Source organism: Branchiostoma lanceolatum, chromosome 1 (genome assembly GCF_035083965.1).
Source record: "Branchiostoma lanceolatum isolate klBraLanc5 chromosome 1, klBraLanc5.hap2, whole genome shotgun sequence".
Lineage (NCBI taxonomy): Eukaryota > Metazoa > Chordata > Leptocardii > Amphioxiformes > Branchiostomatidae > Branchiostoma > Branchiostoma lanceolatum.
The window spans coordinates 5,439,114-5,456,523 of NC_089722.1; the positions used below are offsets into that span (position 1 = coordinate 5,439,114).

The 17,410-nt window shown below is 45.1% G+C and overlaps 1 protein-coding gene across 2 annotated transcripts; it reads right to left on the reverse strand.

Moving 5' to 3' along the window:
- Positions 1–1,146: 1,146 nt before the first annotated feature.
- Positions 1,147–16,816, reverse strand: LOC136430773 (myosin-7-like). 2 transcript variants are annotated; one of them, XM_066421710.1, is made up of 27 exons: positions 16,802–16,816; positions 16,210–16,469; positions 15,277–15,420; positions 14,304–14,460; positions 13,404–13,431; positions 12,349–12,544; positions 11,302–11,365; positions 11,031–11,132; positions 10,488–10,730; positions 10,036–10,304; positions 9,659–9,829; positions 9,175–9,490; positions 8,730–8,809; positions 8,261–8,451; positions 7,769–8,038; positions 6,969–7,224; positions 6,526–6,672; positions 6,149–6,334; positions 5,818–5,904; positions 5,551–5,696; positions 4,076–5,349; positions 3,671–3,911; positions 2,960–3,482; positions 2,658–2,828; positions 2,337–2,537; positions 2,013–2,141; positions 1,147–1,761 (listed from the first exon to the last, which is right to left on the reverse strand). In XM_066421710.1, exons 2-27 carry the CDS (start codon positions 16,408–16,410, stop codon positions 1,750–1,752), a joined length of 5,805 nt encoding a protein of 1,934 aa, XP_066277807.1. In that variant the 5' UTR covers positions 16,411–16,469; positions 16,802–16,816; the 3' UTR covers positions 1,147–1,749. The 2 variants fall into 2 exon arrangements, with proteins under 2 accessions (XP_066277807.1, XP_066277797.1); XM_066421700.1 differs by lacking the exon at positions 16,802–16,816 and having other exon boundaries at positions 16,210–16,509.
- Between the last annotated feature and the right edge of the window lie 594 nt (positions 16,817–17,410).

Sequence of the window (17,410 nt, forward strand, 5' to 3'; positions counted from 1 at the left end):
TATGAAAGCCTCTGATAATGATAGTCGATGTAGCATATTACTGAACATACGGTCAGTTATCGGTAGTACATGTTGAGAAACACCGGGTATTTTTAAACGGCTTATCAGGTTCACGTCTAGTCTCAATGGAGGTACGTAAGGACACACTTCTAAACGTCGGTACCTACGCGGTACTTCTTCAACGCTTACAAGTAGGCAAACTGTTGGTTGTCGTCTGATAGAGCATTGATTTCTGTACTGGTATATACTGTAATGGTCTGCAGCTACATTTTACTTTGTTTTAGGTATATTATAGAATTCTCATTATCACTGATATCATGATATATCAGTGGTCCGGACGAATGCAGTTTTACGTTATATCATGTTTCCTTTATCCTGAGTTGTTTTGTCTGTTGGCACTGGAGGACTTAACTTTTAAGGTTTTTCGTAGGATTATTCAGTGGTACTCAAGCATTTCATCACAAAATAAGCACTTCCAGTAGTCGATATTCCGCTTTTAGGCCAAACCTATGTGATTAAAGTAAGGTCAAGTGGCTACTTTCCAGCGGGAAAACTGTTAGGGGACTGTATATGTTGGTCCAAGTCGTTTGTCTCCTCGTTTGTCTTCGTGGATAGGCGGATGCTTCTCCATACCGTTTGCCTAATATCTTAAATCCCACATTGTACAATGTTCCAATTTTGCCTTCTCCGTTAACTGCTATAGCAAGTCTTTTGATTAGCACACTACGTACTTTCCCTGCTCAAACTTTGTGATCTTTGCCTATGAGAAGGCATACTCTCCTTCCGATGATTTGCCAAGACAAATCAAGTCCGCGCCCTGGCTTAGCTGTTTTAATTGTTTTGTAGTTTGCTTGGCTCGAGACGTATCGACAGTGTTGATAACTATTGCTTCTACCTTCAACATCTTCATCTCCTACTTTTGGGTCAACGTTTATATCAGGCTCTGTCTCTTGACTTTCCTTAATTACAAATATGCTTCGGCTTAAGCTTCCATTTACATGGGTCAAGTGTTGGGTAGTTTTTAAGTTTTGATATAATTGATATCACCCCAGGGTATCATCTGTACATCTGGTGCTGAAGAGTACTGCTTCCTATCAACCATGCATTATCCTAGCTACAGTAAGAAACAAACAATATGGATCATACAAGTGTTTTTTGTTCAAAGAAGTTTAATCAGTATCAGATGCAACGAAGCAACCATACACGTCACAAACCATACATTTCTCAAACGCATCTCTAAGACTACTTAGTGGTCCCGGAAGAGATACACGTACAATATATACTCTCATGATATCGTCGTTCCAAAAGTTGATTGCGTCGAATATTGGGCTGACACAAGTTCTTATCGACGTCAGTCCCAAAATCTTTGTACGTTTCAGGAATTGCGTCAGATTTCCTTTTTAACTACGAGTCGTTGCATTAACTTAATAATCTGAAGTTGTAGAACTTAACAGTTATCGTAGAATCAGATACAGACTTATAGCAAGAGCGTTCGCCACGTGTGGTATAAAGTGTGAAATGATTTTACATGGCAACTAACTGACGTGTAGTTTCACATCGGAGGACTCGTTGACCACCTCACTCAGCCCCACTCCCACTCAGTTGCTGTGTCAGTAAAGAAGTGCGTGCGTTAGGGCTCCCGAACGGGAGTGTCGCTAGTAAGGAGGGCAGCGAGTCCACCGATGAGCCATACTGGGTTTCTAAAGTTGACTAGATGTTCTACATTATACATTCAGGGGAGTCAGCGCTTTACTTCTTGCCCTGGAACAGAGAGAGAAAGAACATATGTCAGGAGGAAGTCATTTAAGTGATACATGAAGTACTTTTCAAAGGAAATTGTAGCAATGATAGACATTATAGGCAGTTGTACCGAGGTGATCGCCATTGCTTTGGATTTCCCCCATCTTTCGTGCTTAGAAATGAAATAGTATCAAAAATGAAAGTAAGTTGCTGTATAACAGTGTACTATTGCAACTGTTATGTACGGAAACGACAATCCACTAATGTCTTACGGAAGCGGAGCGGTGCTGGGCGCGCATCTTGCCCAGGGCGGACTCGGCCATCTCGGCTCTCTCCTGGGCATCCTCCAGATCGTGCTGGGTCTTGCGCCACTTCGCCAGGTTAACGTTGGCCTGCTCCTCCTGTAAATGAATACATATGACAATTGAAAAGGCATCAATGTCTAACATTCTTGGAAATTGATGGTGAAGAGTATGAATATTTACATTTTGTCTGCCACTGATACCGCCTCTCCATAAATGGTGAATTGAATGGACAAAAAAAGATTCCCACATCACCAACCGATGAGAAAAAATTAAATACTGAAGTTTACGTACGGCGTCCTCCACTTGTCTCTTGTAAGTCTTGATCTTCAGTTGCAGCTTCTCGACCATCTCCTGCATGCGCTCCTCCTTCTTGCGGTCCTCGTCGGCCTGGAAGCTAAGCTCCTTGAGACGGCGCTCATTCTTCCTCAGGTTCTTCAGGGTCTCCTGGTGACGCCTCTGCTCAGTGTCGAGTTCGGACTCCAGGTCACGCACCTGTGTTCGTAAAACAAAATGCCATATATTTTCTCATGAAATGTAGCTTTAAGCTGTTATATAATGAGGGATTCGAAATACAGAGTTAAGTATCATATCCGTATCAGATTAAGACTTTACCTTGGCCTCCAACTTCTGCAGTGCGCGCTTGCCACCCTTCATCGCGATAGCCTCAGCCTCGTCCAGTCTCCTCTGCAGGTCCTTGATGGAGGCTTCCAGGTTCTTCTTGCTCTTCTCGATGTGGGCGGTGTGTTCCTGCTCCTGGCGCAGGTCCTCGGCGATGCGGGAGGCCTATTCAAGTCGGCCACAAAAATTAAAACGCGATGGAACACAAGAGTATAACACGATCAAATCAAGAGTATGAATGAGAATAGACAAATAAATAGGAAGGAAATAATTTGTGGATGCGAAGGTCTACTTACATCAGAAATGGCCTTCTTTGCCTTCTCCTCTGTCTGTCTGTGCTCAGACATAACCTCGTCCAGCTCAGCCTGCAGGGTCTGGATCTCACCTTCCAGCTTCCTCTTGTGGCCAGCCAAAGAGGTGTTCTGTGCAGACAGCTCGCCGACGCGGTCTGAAGACTCCACAAGCTCGGCCTCGGTCATCTTGCGGGCCCTCTCGGCTTGGTCAAGGCCGTTGCGGAGCTCCTCGAGCTCAGCCGTCAACATATTGGAGCGGCGCTCAGACATGGCGAGATGCTCGCGGGCCTCCTCACGTGCCCTCTGTTCGTCGTCAATTTGGGCCTGAACCTCCTGGATCTGGTTCTGGAGCTTGTTGATGGTCTTCCTGGCATCGTTGTTGGCCTTGCTGGCGTTTTCTAGAGCGGCCTCAACCTCATTTGCATCGGCCTCCAGCTTCTTCTTGGCCCTGACAGCCTCGTTCCTTCCCTTGGCCTCTACGTCCAGGGTAGTCTGCAGGGCATCCAAGGCCCTCTGGTGGTTCTTGCTGTAATGCATAATGACAATGACGGAAATGAGTCAAAGGAGAAAGCAGGAAAAACATAGGTTTCTCTCACTTGAAGGAGTTTTTTTTACTTAAACAATGACACCAAGACATTGATGCTCGTACCTTCCACTATTGACGTGGATAATAATTCTTTGTAAAAAACTTTCAGCTTGTAGGTGGCAACTTACCGTGTGTTCTCAAACTCCTCGTCCTTCTCGGCCAGTCTGCGGTCGATGTCAGCCTTGAGCTGAGACAACTCGAGCTGGACACGCAGGACCTTGCCCTCCTCCACTTCCAGTGCACCCTCTGCCTCCTCAAGGGCGGTCTGCAGTTCCTCCTTCTCTACCTCCAGGCGCTTCTTGGCCTTCTCGAGTTCGTGAACCATCTTGCCACCCTCACCAAGCTGGTCGGTCAGTTCGTGGATTTCGTCTATAGAAGGTAGCCGAACAAAGATGTCAATAATACTATGGACAATGTTAGGAATATTTCAGGAAGCACCAAGTCAAAAGTCGATAACGAAGTATAACAATATCAAGTACAAGTGGCAGAAAAAGGCACCGCGGGAAAGATAAAGATTTACAAAATGAAGTTACCGTGTAGACTCTTGTTCTCCTTCTTCAGGCTCTCTAGGGCGTCCATGGTTTCCTCATATTGTCCCTTCAGCTTATACAGCTCGTTGGCATAGGCACGGGCCTCCTTCGAAGACGTCTCCAGCTCAGCACCAATCTCCTCGCATTTGGTCTTCCACTCGGCTATCTGCTTGTCAATTAGACGCTGCTTCTTCTCCAGCTGAGCTGCCGCGGAGTTAGCCCGCTCAACGTCGATCATGAGATCCTCGACCTCACCGGCGAGCCTGTTCTTGGCCTTCTCCAGAGAGCTGCACTTGGCATTGGCGGCCTCCACCTGTTCCTCAGCATCCTGAAGGCGAGCAGCCAGCTTCTTCTTGGCATCCTCCAGCTCCTCAGCGCGCTGGATGGCGTCGGACTCGTACTTGGCACGCCAGGCAGTGACCTCTGTGTTGGCCTTGGATAGGGCACGCTGGATCTCAGCCTTGCCTTCCTGCTCCTCCTCCAGCTGAACCTTCAGAGTGTCGGAGTCATGCTGGGCAGCTCGCAGCTGGTGAGCCAGGTGGTTCTTGGCCTTGGTCTCCTCCTCAAGCTGGCGCTTCAGCTCCTCGAGCTGCTGGTTGAGCATGCTCTTGGCACGGCCCAACTGGCTGCACTGGCTCTCGGACTCCTCGAGCTGGCGGCTGATCTCATTATTTTCGGTCTCAAAGCGGGACTTCAGGGATGTCAGTTCCTGGATCTGCCTGCTGGACTCCTCGATCTTGACGTTGGACTCGGCGATCTGCTCCTCGAGGGAACGGTTTGCCTTCTCAACGTTCAGCTTGCCCTTTGTGATGGCTTCGACGTTGGTGGCCAGGTCATCGACCTCCATCTTGAGGGTGGTCTTCTCCTTCTCCAGCTTAGCCTTGACGCGCTGCAGGTTCTCTACCTGCTCGCCCAGTTCAGATGTGGCGTCGGACAGCTTCTTCCTCAGGGCAGCGACGGTGGCCTCATGCTGCATGTTGGACTCCTCTAGCTCGCGGCGGAGTTTCTGCAGCTCGACTTCGCGCTTCTTGTTGACTTCAGCCTGGGCAGCGGTGGCGCCACCGGCCTCTTCCAGACGGTCTCCCAGATCCTCGAGCTCACGAGCCAGGTCAGCCCTCGCCTTATCGACCTTAGCACGGGCGTTCCTCTCGGCCTCGAGCTCCTGCTCAAGCTCCTCGATGCGGCCCTGTAGTTCCTTGATCTTCTTCTGCAAGGTAGTGACAAGACCCTGCTCGTCCTCCAGCTTAGCCTCAAGGCCCTTGATCTCAAATTCCTTCCTGTTTCACAGAAACAACAGCAACGTTTAGCGTAAAGAAAAAAATAAAACATGAAAATTACTTAATAACGAGCATGTGGTTATTTGTTACGTCTTTTGATATTATCTTCTGAGATTTCGTTTTGAGGGGAATTGGCAATGACGGCTTCACGACAAACTTCAGCAAACTGCATCTAGCCGATAGGACAGGAAAGTATCGTACTTCTTGATGCGCTCCTCCAGGTCGGCCTTCTCGTTCTCCAGGCCTCCCAAAGTCTCCTGTGCGGCCTTCAGGTCACCCTCCAACTTCCTCTTTAGCCTCTCAGCCTCAGCACGCGCCTTCTTCTCGCGATCCAGGTTCTCTTCCAGCTGTGTGTATGGTTACAAGAAATGTTAAGAAAACCGCAGAGTTTGAATTTAAGTACTGGAAAATTGGCTAAAATGCGACATCGACAACGATCACCTGTCAATCTCGGAAGTCAATACTTACGTCATCCAGTTGCTGCTCGAGCTTTGCCTTGAGCTTGCTGAGGTTGTTGACCTTGTCTTCCTCCTTTTGCAGATCCTCTAGGGTGGTCTGTATTCGTTTCAAACAAATAAGTTATTTGTCGCAGATACTTGGGTAAATGGCTACAATTTCCAGTTTATCTGTAAGGATGTTAAGATAAATGTTACCGAGATATGTAGACAACAACGCATGTTGTAACCTGACTCATATATATGACTCAAATACAAAATCAATTTTAAGGCTTTTAAAAGGGCTGGTCATTTTGTCAAGGTACTTTTTTAATATTATTAGGAAGACAGAGAATTATAGTTACGGCATTGAGCTGTTCCAGCTTAGCCTTCTCCTTAGACAGCTTGGCGATCTGGTCCTCCTGGGCTGCCAGCTCCTCTGAGGTGGTGCGGACCCTGTTCTCCACGCCGCGTGTCTCCTTCTCCACCTTCTGCAGAGTCTTCTCCAGCTCCTCCAGGTCTTTCTTAAGGTTGTCCACCTCTCCTTCAATCTGCCCAAAGAGATTGAAAAAAAAGAATAGTAAGGAATTAAATGCATGATCTTCAAAAATATGTATACTTTTATCATTGTCAAGTTATTGGTCAACTCTAAAAAGAAGTAAATATTCAAATACGGAGTGTTTTATTTCTTACTTATACCTAGAATTATTCCGAGAACGAGATAAGGCGAAACAATGCTCACCTTGCGCTTCCCAGCGCTGAGAGTAGAGTTCTTAGCTTCTTCGTCTTGAAGGAGCGTCTTGTAGTCAATAATCTTCTGTTCCAGGTCTGCCTTGTTCTTGATCAGGTTCTCAGCCCTGTCGGCGATGTCACCCGTGTTGGTTTGCTCCTGTGAAGAGAAGTGCATCAGACAGTTTTACTTGTATTCCAAATAATACTTTTGTACATATATTTGCATATTATAATCTGCAGGGAGTTTGACTGAGAGACTTGTGGTCATGCTTACTTCTGAAGTGTAATAAATGACCGTTTTCCGCCTAAAAAAAGATAACAATTTTGTGGAAGTGATTTTTGTTAACAAGGAGAGAGTTTCAGCAGAGGGGCTCACCCCAAATACACTGTATTTTAACTTTTAACAGAGGCATCTTTTTCAAATCAAGGTGTATTGAAAACACATTTGTTTACCGAAGACAGTGACCCGGCGAGCTCATTCTTCTCCTGCTCGACCACGGTCAGCTTCTGCTGAATCTCAGCCATGGTGGTCTCTTCTTTCTCCACTTCATCTTTAAGCTCGGTCAGCTCCTCCTCCTTGGCACGGAGCTCCTCATCCGCCCGAGACTGGGACAGCAGTGGCTTGATGGTGCAGAACAGCTTCCACCAGTCCCAGTTGCGCAGGTTCATCCAGTTACGGACGTTACGCTGCAGCATCTTCAGGGCAGCTCTACAATTAGATAAAAGTTTTATTTTATACAGGCTGGATAGGCAAGGGCTCTTGGTAATGATAAGAATAGCTATAGTCTCTGTGTTCGCAGCTATAACTGAAGATCCCTTTGATGCATTTATGTCTACTTTGGCATGTCGTCTACTAGAATGGGCTAGATGATGCACATTGAATTTGAACACCGTTCAGTATTTAATGGAATATTTAATGGAATATTTAAGAACGACATCTCCATCTTGAAGGTGCGGTACAGTGTACAGCTGACCGCAGTAGATTTATATATCGTTAGCCTGGCAAGCGCTCTCCAAGCAGAGGACGGGTTGTTTTAGATGTCCTTCTAGGTTGTGTGCGTGTGTGTCTGTTAGGGGTGAGGGGTGACTGCGTGTGTGTGTGTGTGTGTGTGTGTGTGTGTGTGTGTGTGTGTGTGTGTGTGTGTGTGTGTCTTGGACCAAGGGTGAAATGAGGGTGTTTGGTTGGTCTCTTGAATAAAGAGCCCAACTCTTTGGTTGAGATACTGGTGTTTTTGAACTCATGTTTGTTTTACCTCTGCTCCTTGAGTACTTCGTAGGCGATGCGCTGCAGTTTTCCTCGGAGACGCTGCTGGATGACAGTGATGATGACAGCCAGTTTTGCGTCACGGATGTCCTCAAGGTGGGCTACTTGGCCGGCCTTGAAGAAAATCTTTGTTGTGCCGACACCGTACTGGTTGCTCTCCAATCCGGACTTTTCCAGCAGCTTGACGCAGCACTCCCTGTCGTCCTCAACCTGCTTTGCCAGGACGGGGTCCACAGGCTTGTATCGCTGCCTGAACTCCCTGTGATTAAATAGATTAGTGTATGTGTTTGATGGAATTCACAGCATCACATCTTTTCTATCAGCAATGAAGCTATCATAATTTTGGAGGTGGGTCAAAGGTTTGTCTTTTCACTCTGCACTCTCTATATTAGCAAAGTAATACTGTGAAGAATCCGCACCTATCTGGCCTGTTGATCATCATTGAGGTAGAAATATTCAAAGAGTTTATGGGAATCCGTACCTGAACACCATCTTGTTGGGGAAGCCCTTCTGGCAAATACGGATACCCTCGAGTACACCGTTACAAGTCAGCTGATGCATAACCAATGGGTTGTCCAAAAGACCAGGAGTCTTCAACTCGTTGGGGATCAGACAACGCACGAAGTGGGGGTATGTGGTGTGCAGAGTGGCCATCAGCCTAGCCAGCTGCTCCTGTAACCAAGGAAACAGAGAAAAAGGAGCAGTTTTAGTCCCTTTCGAACTATACATAAAGTGGTAGTATTACGCAGTCGTAATAATAAAACATACATAGAACGTTCAAACCTCAGAACCTTTTCAGACAATCGAAACCTTATAACCATGCATATAACAGGTAACATGATGAGTTTGACATAAGACAATATTGAACAAGCGTGGGAGAATGAACAATTTATGTACAGTTTATGTAATCTCAGAATAGAATTGTGTATTTCATCATATATCGTATTCACCCTGTGGGTTGAAGAGGCGGTCTGGAAGGCTCCGCCCTTCTTGCCCTTTCCACCACCACCAGACTTCTTCTGGGCAGCAGCTAAGAGGGTGGAAACACGTGCATGGGTTACTGTTCCGCTGCCAGATATTCAACACTACAGGAATTGATTACCAATGCGCCGAGCGATCAGCCGGCAGAGTGTAAAGCATTCCCTTGTCTAACCACATGCATGGCCATGCTCACATCATAATCAGGATATAAACAATACGCTTGATGGTAGTGTTTTAGCGAAATTTTTAACATATGAATAAAGGAGAAAGAACGATTAAGGCCAGGTTGTACCATGACGAAGCCGACCTTTGAAAACGATGACAATAAGGTGTGACACTGACAAGCCATGCGTGTAACGTTTACCAGTGGTAACCTGTCGTTGGGTTCGACTCAAGGGGTGCAGTGGCACTGACCTGTGTCCTCTGCCGTCATGAAGTCTGCATAAAGATCCTTCAGCAGCTCATTAGAAGACTTCTTGAAGCAGCCGACCACCGTCTCGTTCACGGGGTCCTTGTTCTTCTCCAGCCAGCCGCAGATGTTGTATGTAACGTTACCGGCGTAGTGAGCCAGATCGAAGTGACCCTCGTACTTGGGGATCTTGGGCTTCTTTGGCTTCAGGAAGCTGGTGTGCTTGCCCAAGTGCTGGTCGCGCAGCTTGTCGATGAAGGACTTGTCGCTGGACTTGGGGAACATAGTCTGCTCTTCCAGAATGGCCAGGATACCCAGAGGCTAGATAGAAAAGTAACAAAATGTGTCAAACGGGACTCAAATACAACAGGTCTTCAAATTGAAAGGCTGATTTCATATACTTACTTGATAGAATAACCATCGTAGTGTCTTATCTAATTTATAACGTTGAGGCAAGTCATATATAATCGGTCTACTTATTTTGCTTACCTTCTCGATCAGAGCAAGCGTCTTTGCCAAGTCCATACCGAAGTCAATGGTCTCCCACTGGATTCCCTCCCTCTTGTACTCATCCTGCTCCTCCACGAACATGTGGTGGTTGAAGAACTGCTGCAGCTTCTCGTTGGTGTAGTTGATGCAGAGCTGATCAAAGCTGTTGAACTATGTTAATAGAATTTAACATCAGTTGTAATTTTGATAGCGGATGATTTTGTATTACAATTCACAACGTCTTCTCAAATAAACGGATGTGTTGTCGCTTTTTCCCAAGTACAGAGAAGTAACGGCATGTCTTACAAATTATCCTTGTAAAATAAAACGCACGTCATCCAGTCTGGCGCATTATCCCGAATATAATGTTTGCTTACTTCGAAAATCTCAAAGCCGGCAATATCCAGCACACCAATAAAGTTCTCCCTCTTCATCTTGGTGTCCAGAGTTTCGTTACATTTCTTGACCAGGAACTTGAAGATCCTGTCGAACACGCCCTTAGCCAGGGCACCGACGGCGTAGATGCACTGATTGCAGTTCTGGCCCTTTGACACCCACTCGTTGCCGACCTTTACCCTGGGCTTCAGCAGACCCTTCTGCAGGTCACCGCTATTGACGCCGTACAGGAAGGACATCTTATCGGCGGCTGCAAGAGTTCAAATGACCGTGAAGTCACATTGCACAAGTAGATACAAGACGTGTAACTAAAATCAGAACACACACACAGATAGGTGCAGAATATCTTTGTGTCAATACCTTCGTTTTCTATGTGTCGATACCAGATACCCACTGGTTCACCCATTAATCCTTTAATCGAATTCTAACTCACACTCAGTGCCGTCCATTTCTGCCTGCTCCTCCCTTGGCTTGGCCTTGAACTTCATGTTACCAAAGTGGCACAGACCTCCCGTGAGCCTGTAGATGTTCATCACCTCATCTGGGGTGAAGCCCAGCACATCGAAGGCCTCGTGCGTCAACTCCATCTCTTCCTTGTCGTCCACGCCCTTGATGGTCGTCAGGCCCTTCTCCAAGAAGCGGTATTCCTTGGCGTTCTCGCTCACCATCAACATCTCTGTAATGTAGGGTGAGAGAATTTGTTTATACATTCCAGAATGCCTGATATGAAAAACATAGGGCTAATAAACTTCGCCGTTTTAACGCTGTCCGTTTTTCGTCTTACGATCTTCAGCATCAGTATGACGAACGAGCATCTTTTAAATTTACACAATGGCAACTGGATACTAATCAGAAAAGATGCAGTGAGTCTCAATGCTTTTTTGAAAACCTCAGGGTAACGTTGGTCACTGTCATCTTTGGTATATGGTCATATATGCCATTATTTTGAAAAATGTGTACCCGTATGCCCACTTACTTGTGACTTCTTTCAAGCCATTGGACAGCAGCTGGTAGAAGATATGGTAGCCACGCTCCATTTCAGGCAGCTGCTCAATCACACGCACCTTCTCCAGCAGGTCTGGGGGATGCAAAACGAGTACGGTACTTAACACAACACCACACAGCAGCTTGTGATAAAACATGGGACCAAAGAAGCAGTAAAAGAGACGGATTAATTGAGATTTGAGTCATCACAGATATTGATTTCGATATAAGATGGCTATTATTATATTCAAATCCATACTCACAAGACTCGATGTCGGCACCAGCCAACTTGCCCTTCTGGTTGAAGTGGATCCTGATGAATTTACCCTGGTGTGTAAGAACAGTTCCGTTACTCAAAGATCATCGATTGAAATCAAAGGGCCCGTACAAGCAAACTGCAGATGAAAGTGAGTTTCGCCGGTTAGGAGCATTGTACGTTTCTGTCTTGAATCATACGATGCTTTTAGATTACATTTCTACTTTCATTACACTTTTTTCATTAGTTTGAACGTTAATGGTGCCCTAAGCATTATTCGGGCGTTGAAAGTCATATTTTCAAAATCAAAATCTAGTGATTTCTATCCATAGTAAGTTTAAATAACAGTATCCCATTGCATATCGACCATCATGGAGCAAAGATGCAATGTCGTTCTGTGGTGGGAACTCATTGAAAATCTGAGCGCCTGGAGGCCAGCCATTATTTCAAATCTTCCGAATGTATGCGATTCTTACAGATGAGTCCCGAATGCTTCCGGTGAATTAATAATAAATCTATTGCAAGTTTTTGCCCGTAGGCTAATTGCAAGTACATGTAAGATGAAGGGACGGACAGACAATTGATAACAATATAGCATGTGCTTTTCTAGTCTAAATACTAACACTAAATTCTATCTTAGTTGGGTTTGACTTCTTTTTCCGAGACAGTGGAAGACGAATGATCTCACTTTTTCTATGATGTGTGGGTTTTGTGATGTTAAGAGGAGAGTAGTTTTCTTTTTAATCACACGGTCATGGCTCAATGTGCTCGGACATTGTGACGTCACACGGTCGGAAGTTACCGAAAATTGTGGACAGAAAATGGTTACGGCCGGCTTCTGGGCTGATTATCGGGTGGTACCCATAAATGCTTTTGCGCCCTGTTTCGGCGCTCTTTTCAAACGCCTGAAGTATGAAATAATGATGCAAATGTGCTAATTTGGGGAAGTTAATGTCAATTTCATACAGATTGCCTTATTCAGAATACTTCCAGTTTTACCCCCCTGAAATCGCTTAGGGCACCTTTATTAGATCTCGAGTTTAAGAGTACTCACAAAACGGGAGGAGTTGTTGTTCCTGACGGTCTTGGCGTTACCGAAGGACTCCAGTACAGGGTTGGTCTGCACGATCTGGTCCTCAAGGGTGATCTTCTTCTCTTCTTCCTTCTTAGGACCGCCAATGGCAGCAACCTGGGCGAAGTAGGCGATAACCTTCTTCGTGTTCTCAGTCTTACCCGCACCGGATTCGCCACTGGGCAAAGAAAAGCAATAATAAACTATAAGAGTAGATAATGGGCATAAACCAACTCAAGCCACTTCTTAATGAGGTGTGAGTCTATGCAACTGACAGGGTTTAAGTTAACACACGAATATGCGCGACAGTGGTGTCACCATACTGAGGATAAACTTAAATGAACAAACAAATCATAACAATAAGGGCTGACGGTAAAGCATGTCGATGTGTCAACAACTTTGGCCTTGGTATTGTTGCTTGTCTGTTCCTGGACAGTTTCGTACTTCGTTGTTGTTTTCTGGAATTCATTAAACGTACCGAGTTAATCGTACACCGCTTGTCGTTAACTTAACAATGTTGATGATGTCGTTGTATGCCTGTCCCGGAAGTGGTCGTGGTGTCATTTCCTGGATCAATTAATGACACCAAGTTAGTCGTGCATTAGAGCATATGGAAGGTTTGGGCTTTATCGGCAGCTGTCGGTTTGTATCGGCAGTCGCCGGTTTCTTATCGGCTGTCGTCGTTCTCAATCGGCTGTCGTCGTTCTCAATCGGCTGTCGTCGTTCTTCATCGGCTGTTGTCGTTCTTTATCGGCAATTGTCGGTTCGTTCCGAAGGGCGTCGCTATACCTAAAAGCACAATTTACTGCGGAAACAATAACGCAATGGTTGAACGAAGCAAATCGTCGTCTGGTGCTGCACGGAGGGATGCCAAGACAGTTCTCATGGTGATGCGGTTTGGGTGGTTTACTTACGTGATCAGGATAGATTGGTTACCAACACCTGTTTTCATGCCTGTATGGGGAAAGAAGGAGAAAAAGTTAAGAAGTTGTTGATATCCTAAACGACAGGTACGAAGTATAAAAGGCAGTACTCACGTGATCAACATGGACTGGTTGTGGTGGTCTGCAGGGTAGAACCGTCAGGAGAGAAGAGAACATGTCGTCATCACTCTTAATTCTTCACCAGGTTAATGTAAGCTCAAGCATGCGCTAGAGGGAAGCTGTTACATGCAGTCAAGTCACGCATGGGCAGTCAGCATTTAGTTTACCAAAGAAAAGCTGATACACAGCGGTCAAAATTAGCCATCATTAGCGTCTTCAAAAATACCATTTTGATTTTGATTTTATTAGAAATGCAACAGTGCAATGCACGTGAGACACAGGCAGCTATTGCTGGTGTCGTGACCCACACACATACATGTAATATACCCGATTTTACACTTGGATGGAGTGAGGACGTGAGTGATCTTAGCATACTTCAACGACATGGCATATTTACTGATTGAGCCTTTACGTTAGGTTCTCGCGTTAACTTGTAATCCTTGTAAGTCAATATACAACACATCACAATATGGACAACGTATGCCAAACTGCCTAGGCTAGCGATGTTAGGATATCTAAGAAATACTGTGTGCACATTGGTGATTTGAACAAAGTTTGAAAACGAAAATAGGTCCTGTTCCTGTCCCAGGATTGCAAGTTGATTCCAAGTTGATTCCAGTGCCTTGTATCACCTCCAGTAAAGCCAAAATCAATTGAAAATAATCTTTAAAATTTTGCTAGAAATACTGTTCCTGGAAGAAAATGGTATTGATTCGCTTTCATTGACTTGTAATGTTGGATGAACAAAGGTTGAACATTTTTTTAAACTTTGACTGTAGATTTTATCTCGTTTACCATCATAGTCAGTTACTAGAAAATTGAATGAGGTTTCATTTGATATTGTTGGGATATCTTAATAAAGACGTTCTCGATGTGTGACACAGGTTCGCTTACCGATCAGCATGTTCTGGTAGGCGTTGTCAGCCACAGAGAACAAGTGAGGCGGCATCTCCTGACGCCTCTTGCCACGGTACATGCCCACAACCTCCTCTGTGTAGAGAGGAAGGCGCCTGAAGGGGTTGATCACGACGCAGAACAACCCAGAGTAGGTCTGTATTTAGCAAAAAGCAACATCAAAGTCAAAGACGTTCTTTGCAGGTAGATGACATGGAAAATAATTTAACATGTTGGAGGTGTATGTCGGTTTTATCTTGTAGCTTTTCCTTGAATCTGAAGCCGACAAAGACGTGAAAAGTCGTTTCACGGCAACATTTATTTCAAACGACGTCTGATCCATGCCAATGCATATGTCACACTGGGTTGGTGTAAGTTTCTTATTTCAAGGATGCAGCAAACACGATCGGACAGACACATCCAAGCTTTGTGTCAATTCTGGAATTTCAGTGGTGACAGAACAATTTGTTCGATGTTAACACTCTACTGATGAAAAGCTAAGCGGGGAAAAGTGAGAAATAGAGAATTTTGGCTATAATCCATGCTTAAGTTATTTTTCTCCAATTGGTATACCGAGTTATCTTGCATACATTTTATTCATGTGTGTTTTTTGATGAAGTCGGGTCAAATGTTAAAGGCATCAGGGGGTCATGACTGGTATGCCCCTGAGGTTATTCCTGTCAGAGAATGTCCGCCGAATTCTTTCCGTCCTTTCTGCCTGTTCTCTGGCTGCCGGGTGTCGACCCATGTCAACCCTTTCCGTGTCAGTTCCAAAGAGGTCTTCCAGGTTTGATTTTCAGTGGCAGACCAGGTGCCTTCGTTAAAGATTGTATGTTGTAAGACAGCAATTGTTTTAAACGGAGCATTTCTGCTCCTTCCTCTTGGTCACAATTCATGAGCCTCGTCTTTGCTAAAAGATCCCTTTTCCCCGAACTTCGAATAGCTCAAAACAACATGATATGTTACTACTTACGTAGATCATGCCATTGGCGTAACGGTCCCTTAGGGTCGCCAGCACAGAGGCGTCATTCAGGAAGGTCATGTTGGCCATGTCCTCGCAGCAGACGAACTTGGAGGGGTTCATCTGCACCAACTTGTCCTTGACAACATCCTTGGTCTATCGGACATGGAAAAATGCATGGTGTAATTCGTTTTATCAGTGGATTCGCCGAAAGACAAGAGATATTAACATAGGTAAGCGACTAAACAAGTAGAAAGGTGAAGCAAAATGCAAAAAGTAGAAAGGTAAAGAAACCGGACTGATTTCTACTCTGATGACGAAATTTGTAAGAGTTGATTTTTACCTGCCTAATGTTTCAGTATAATTGATATATCAAAAATATAGTAATATATCATATCAAACTATGTATAGATTTCTGCCTATTTCTTTAGGGTCTCTTATGTAACGTTAATCAATGATACGTTTATTGCAATTCGAGCCCCAGGGCCAATTGTAGATGTAGATTTATTTCATGGTGCTGAAGACAGCTGCACAGTTTCATGGCCAGTCGGCTTTCCGGTCAGTATTCGCTATTTTGGGGTCAATAGTTATTCGGACCTCAGCAGAAATAATGAACACGATCTGTGCAGGAACATCCGTGGTATGTGGACCTGTCTTTGCTGCAATTTCAATTCTATTGGACAGATGTTCAAATGGTTACTTTCGGTTTTCTTGTTTGAAGCTGCCGTAGGCTCTGGTAGATTTCGATTTGTCCGCTGTGTGAATTTTAGATGCACTCTTTTGACCTAGTGTCTATTTAGTTCCATAGTTTCTCTAAGTCTTCCATGATATAAGCTCCAAAGGCCGCACTCTGCAAGTTTAAGTTCAGAGATGTTGGTGTAGAGTTTGTATCCTTGACCAGGTATATCAGTGGCCTGATGAGGGAATACATGAGTGTCTACTTACCTGGCCCTTGGGAAGCTGGACCACGACCTTGTCGCCCTTCTCCTCCTTGATCTCCACTGCGATGAACACATCCTTGTCATCTGGGCACCAGACGTTCTTCTTGGGGTCGAAAGGCGCGGAGCGCAGCTCCATCAGCAACTTGGTGTCACCGAAGATGTAGACCCGAGGGTCGTCGGAAATCTTGTCGGTTTTGGGCGGCATCTTGGCTCTGGTTCCTCTCGGCTACGGACACAGAAGGAAGGAGTGGCACGCCGACTGGGCTGAACGGGAGAGACAGGAGATGAGTCCGACGAGCTACAGCTACAGGGGAGAAAAGGTCATTACTAAAGATAACAAATTTCTCAACTATCAGCATGGTCCGTCACCAAGGCTTTGACTTAGCACACCGGTTCCTCGTTTTTCTCAGGAAAACATGCTTTCAGCCTTAACGTTTTCCTTTAAGCCTTGCCTTTAAAATCGAAGCGACAAGCGTGCGATAACTTTGGGAACGTTGAGAACGGAGTTTAAGCATGCAATAATGAAAGCAAAACAAAGGCATCTGTTCTATCCTAGAATCCGAAGCATGGAGAGAGAAAGATAACGTGCTCTCTACCTTTCGGTTAGAAGCTGTCGGAGTACAAACTGAGGGGCGGGAGCCTTTATAACGGCGGGAAGTGCCAAAGTAGTCACATTCATGTCATTCCGCAAGGTCATTGCTCATGTTCAATTCCACGAGCTCTGATTGATCGAGAGCGTGCGGCCCGACTTTTCCATTGGACTTTGGATTTAGACTCTGATGACGCAGAGGAACAGGTGCAGACTGTGAAATTCTCTCAAAGCAACACAAAAAGAAGACATGGACTTTTGCTTACTCTTAGAAAACTCTCTCAAATCAACAGAAAAAGAAGACTTGGGATTTTTGTTACTGTTACGATAACTAAAAGAAAAGCTGAAATTTCAGACTTCTTATTCCACAATATTCCTTGATTGCGTTTCACTGAGTCAAAGTCAAAGTGCTGAGCCAAATGCACGAAACCGTTGTCGCTGCGGTTTTCAAAGGAAGACATTTTTTTTCAAATTAGATTTGAACTTGGTGAATGGGGAAAGTGAAGAAGTGGTTGGTCAGATCTATCTTAAGTTTATCAGACTACTTTCACCGACCAGTTATTAGGAATCATGTGTTGAGTCTACTGATCACTTATGCAGCTGACAAGATTCAATC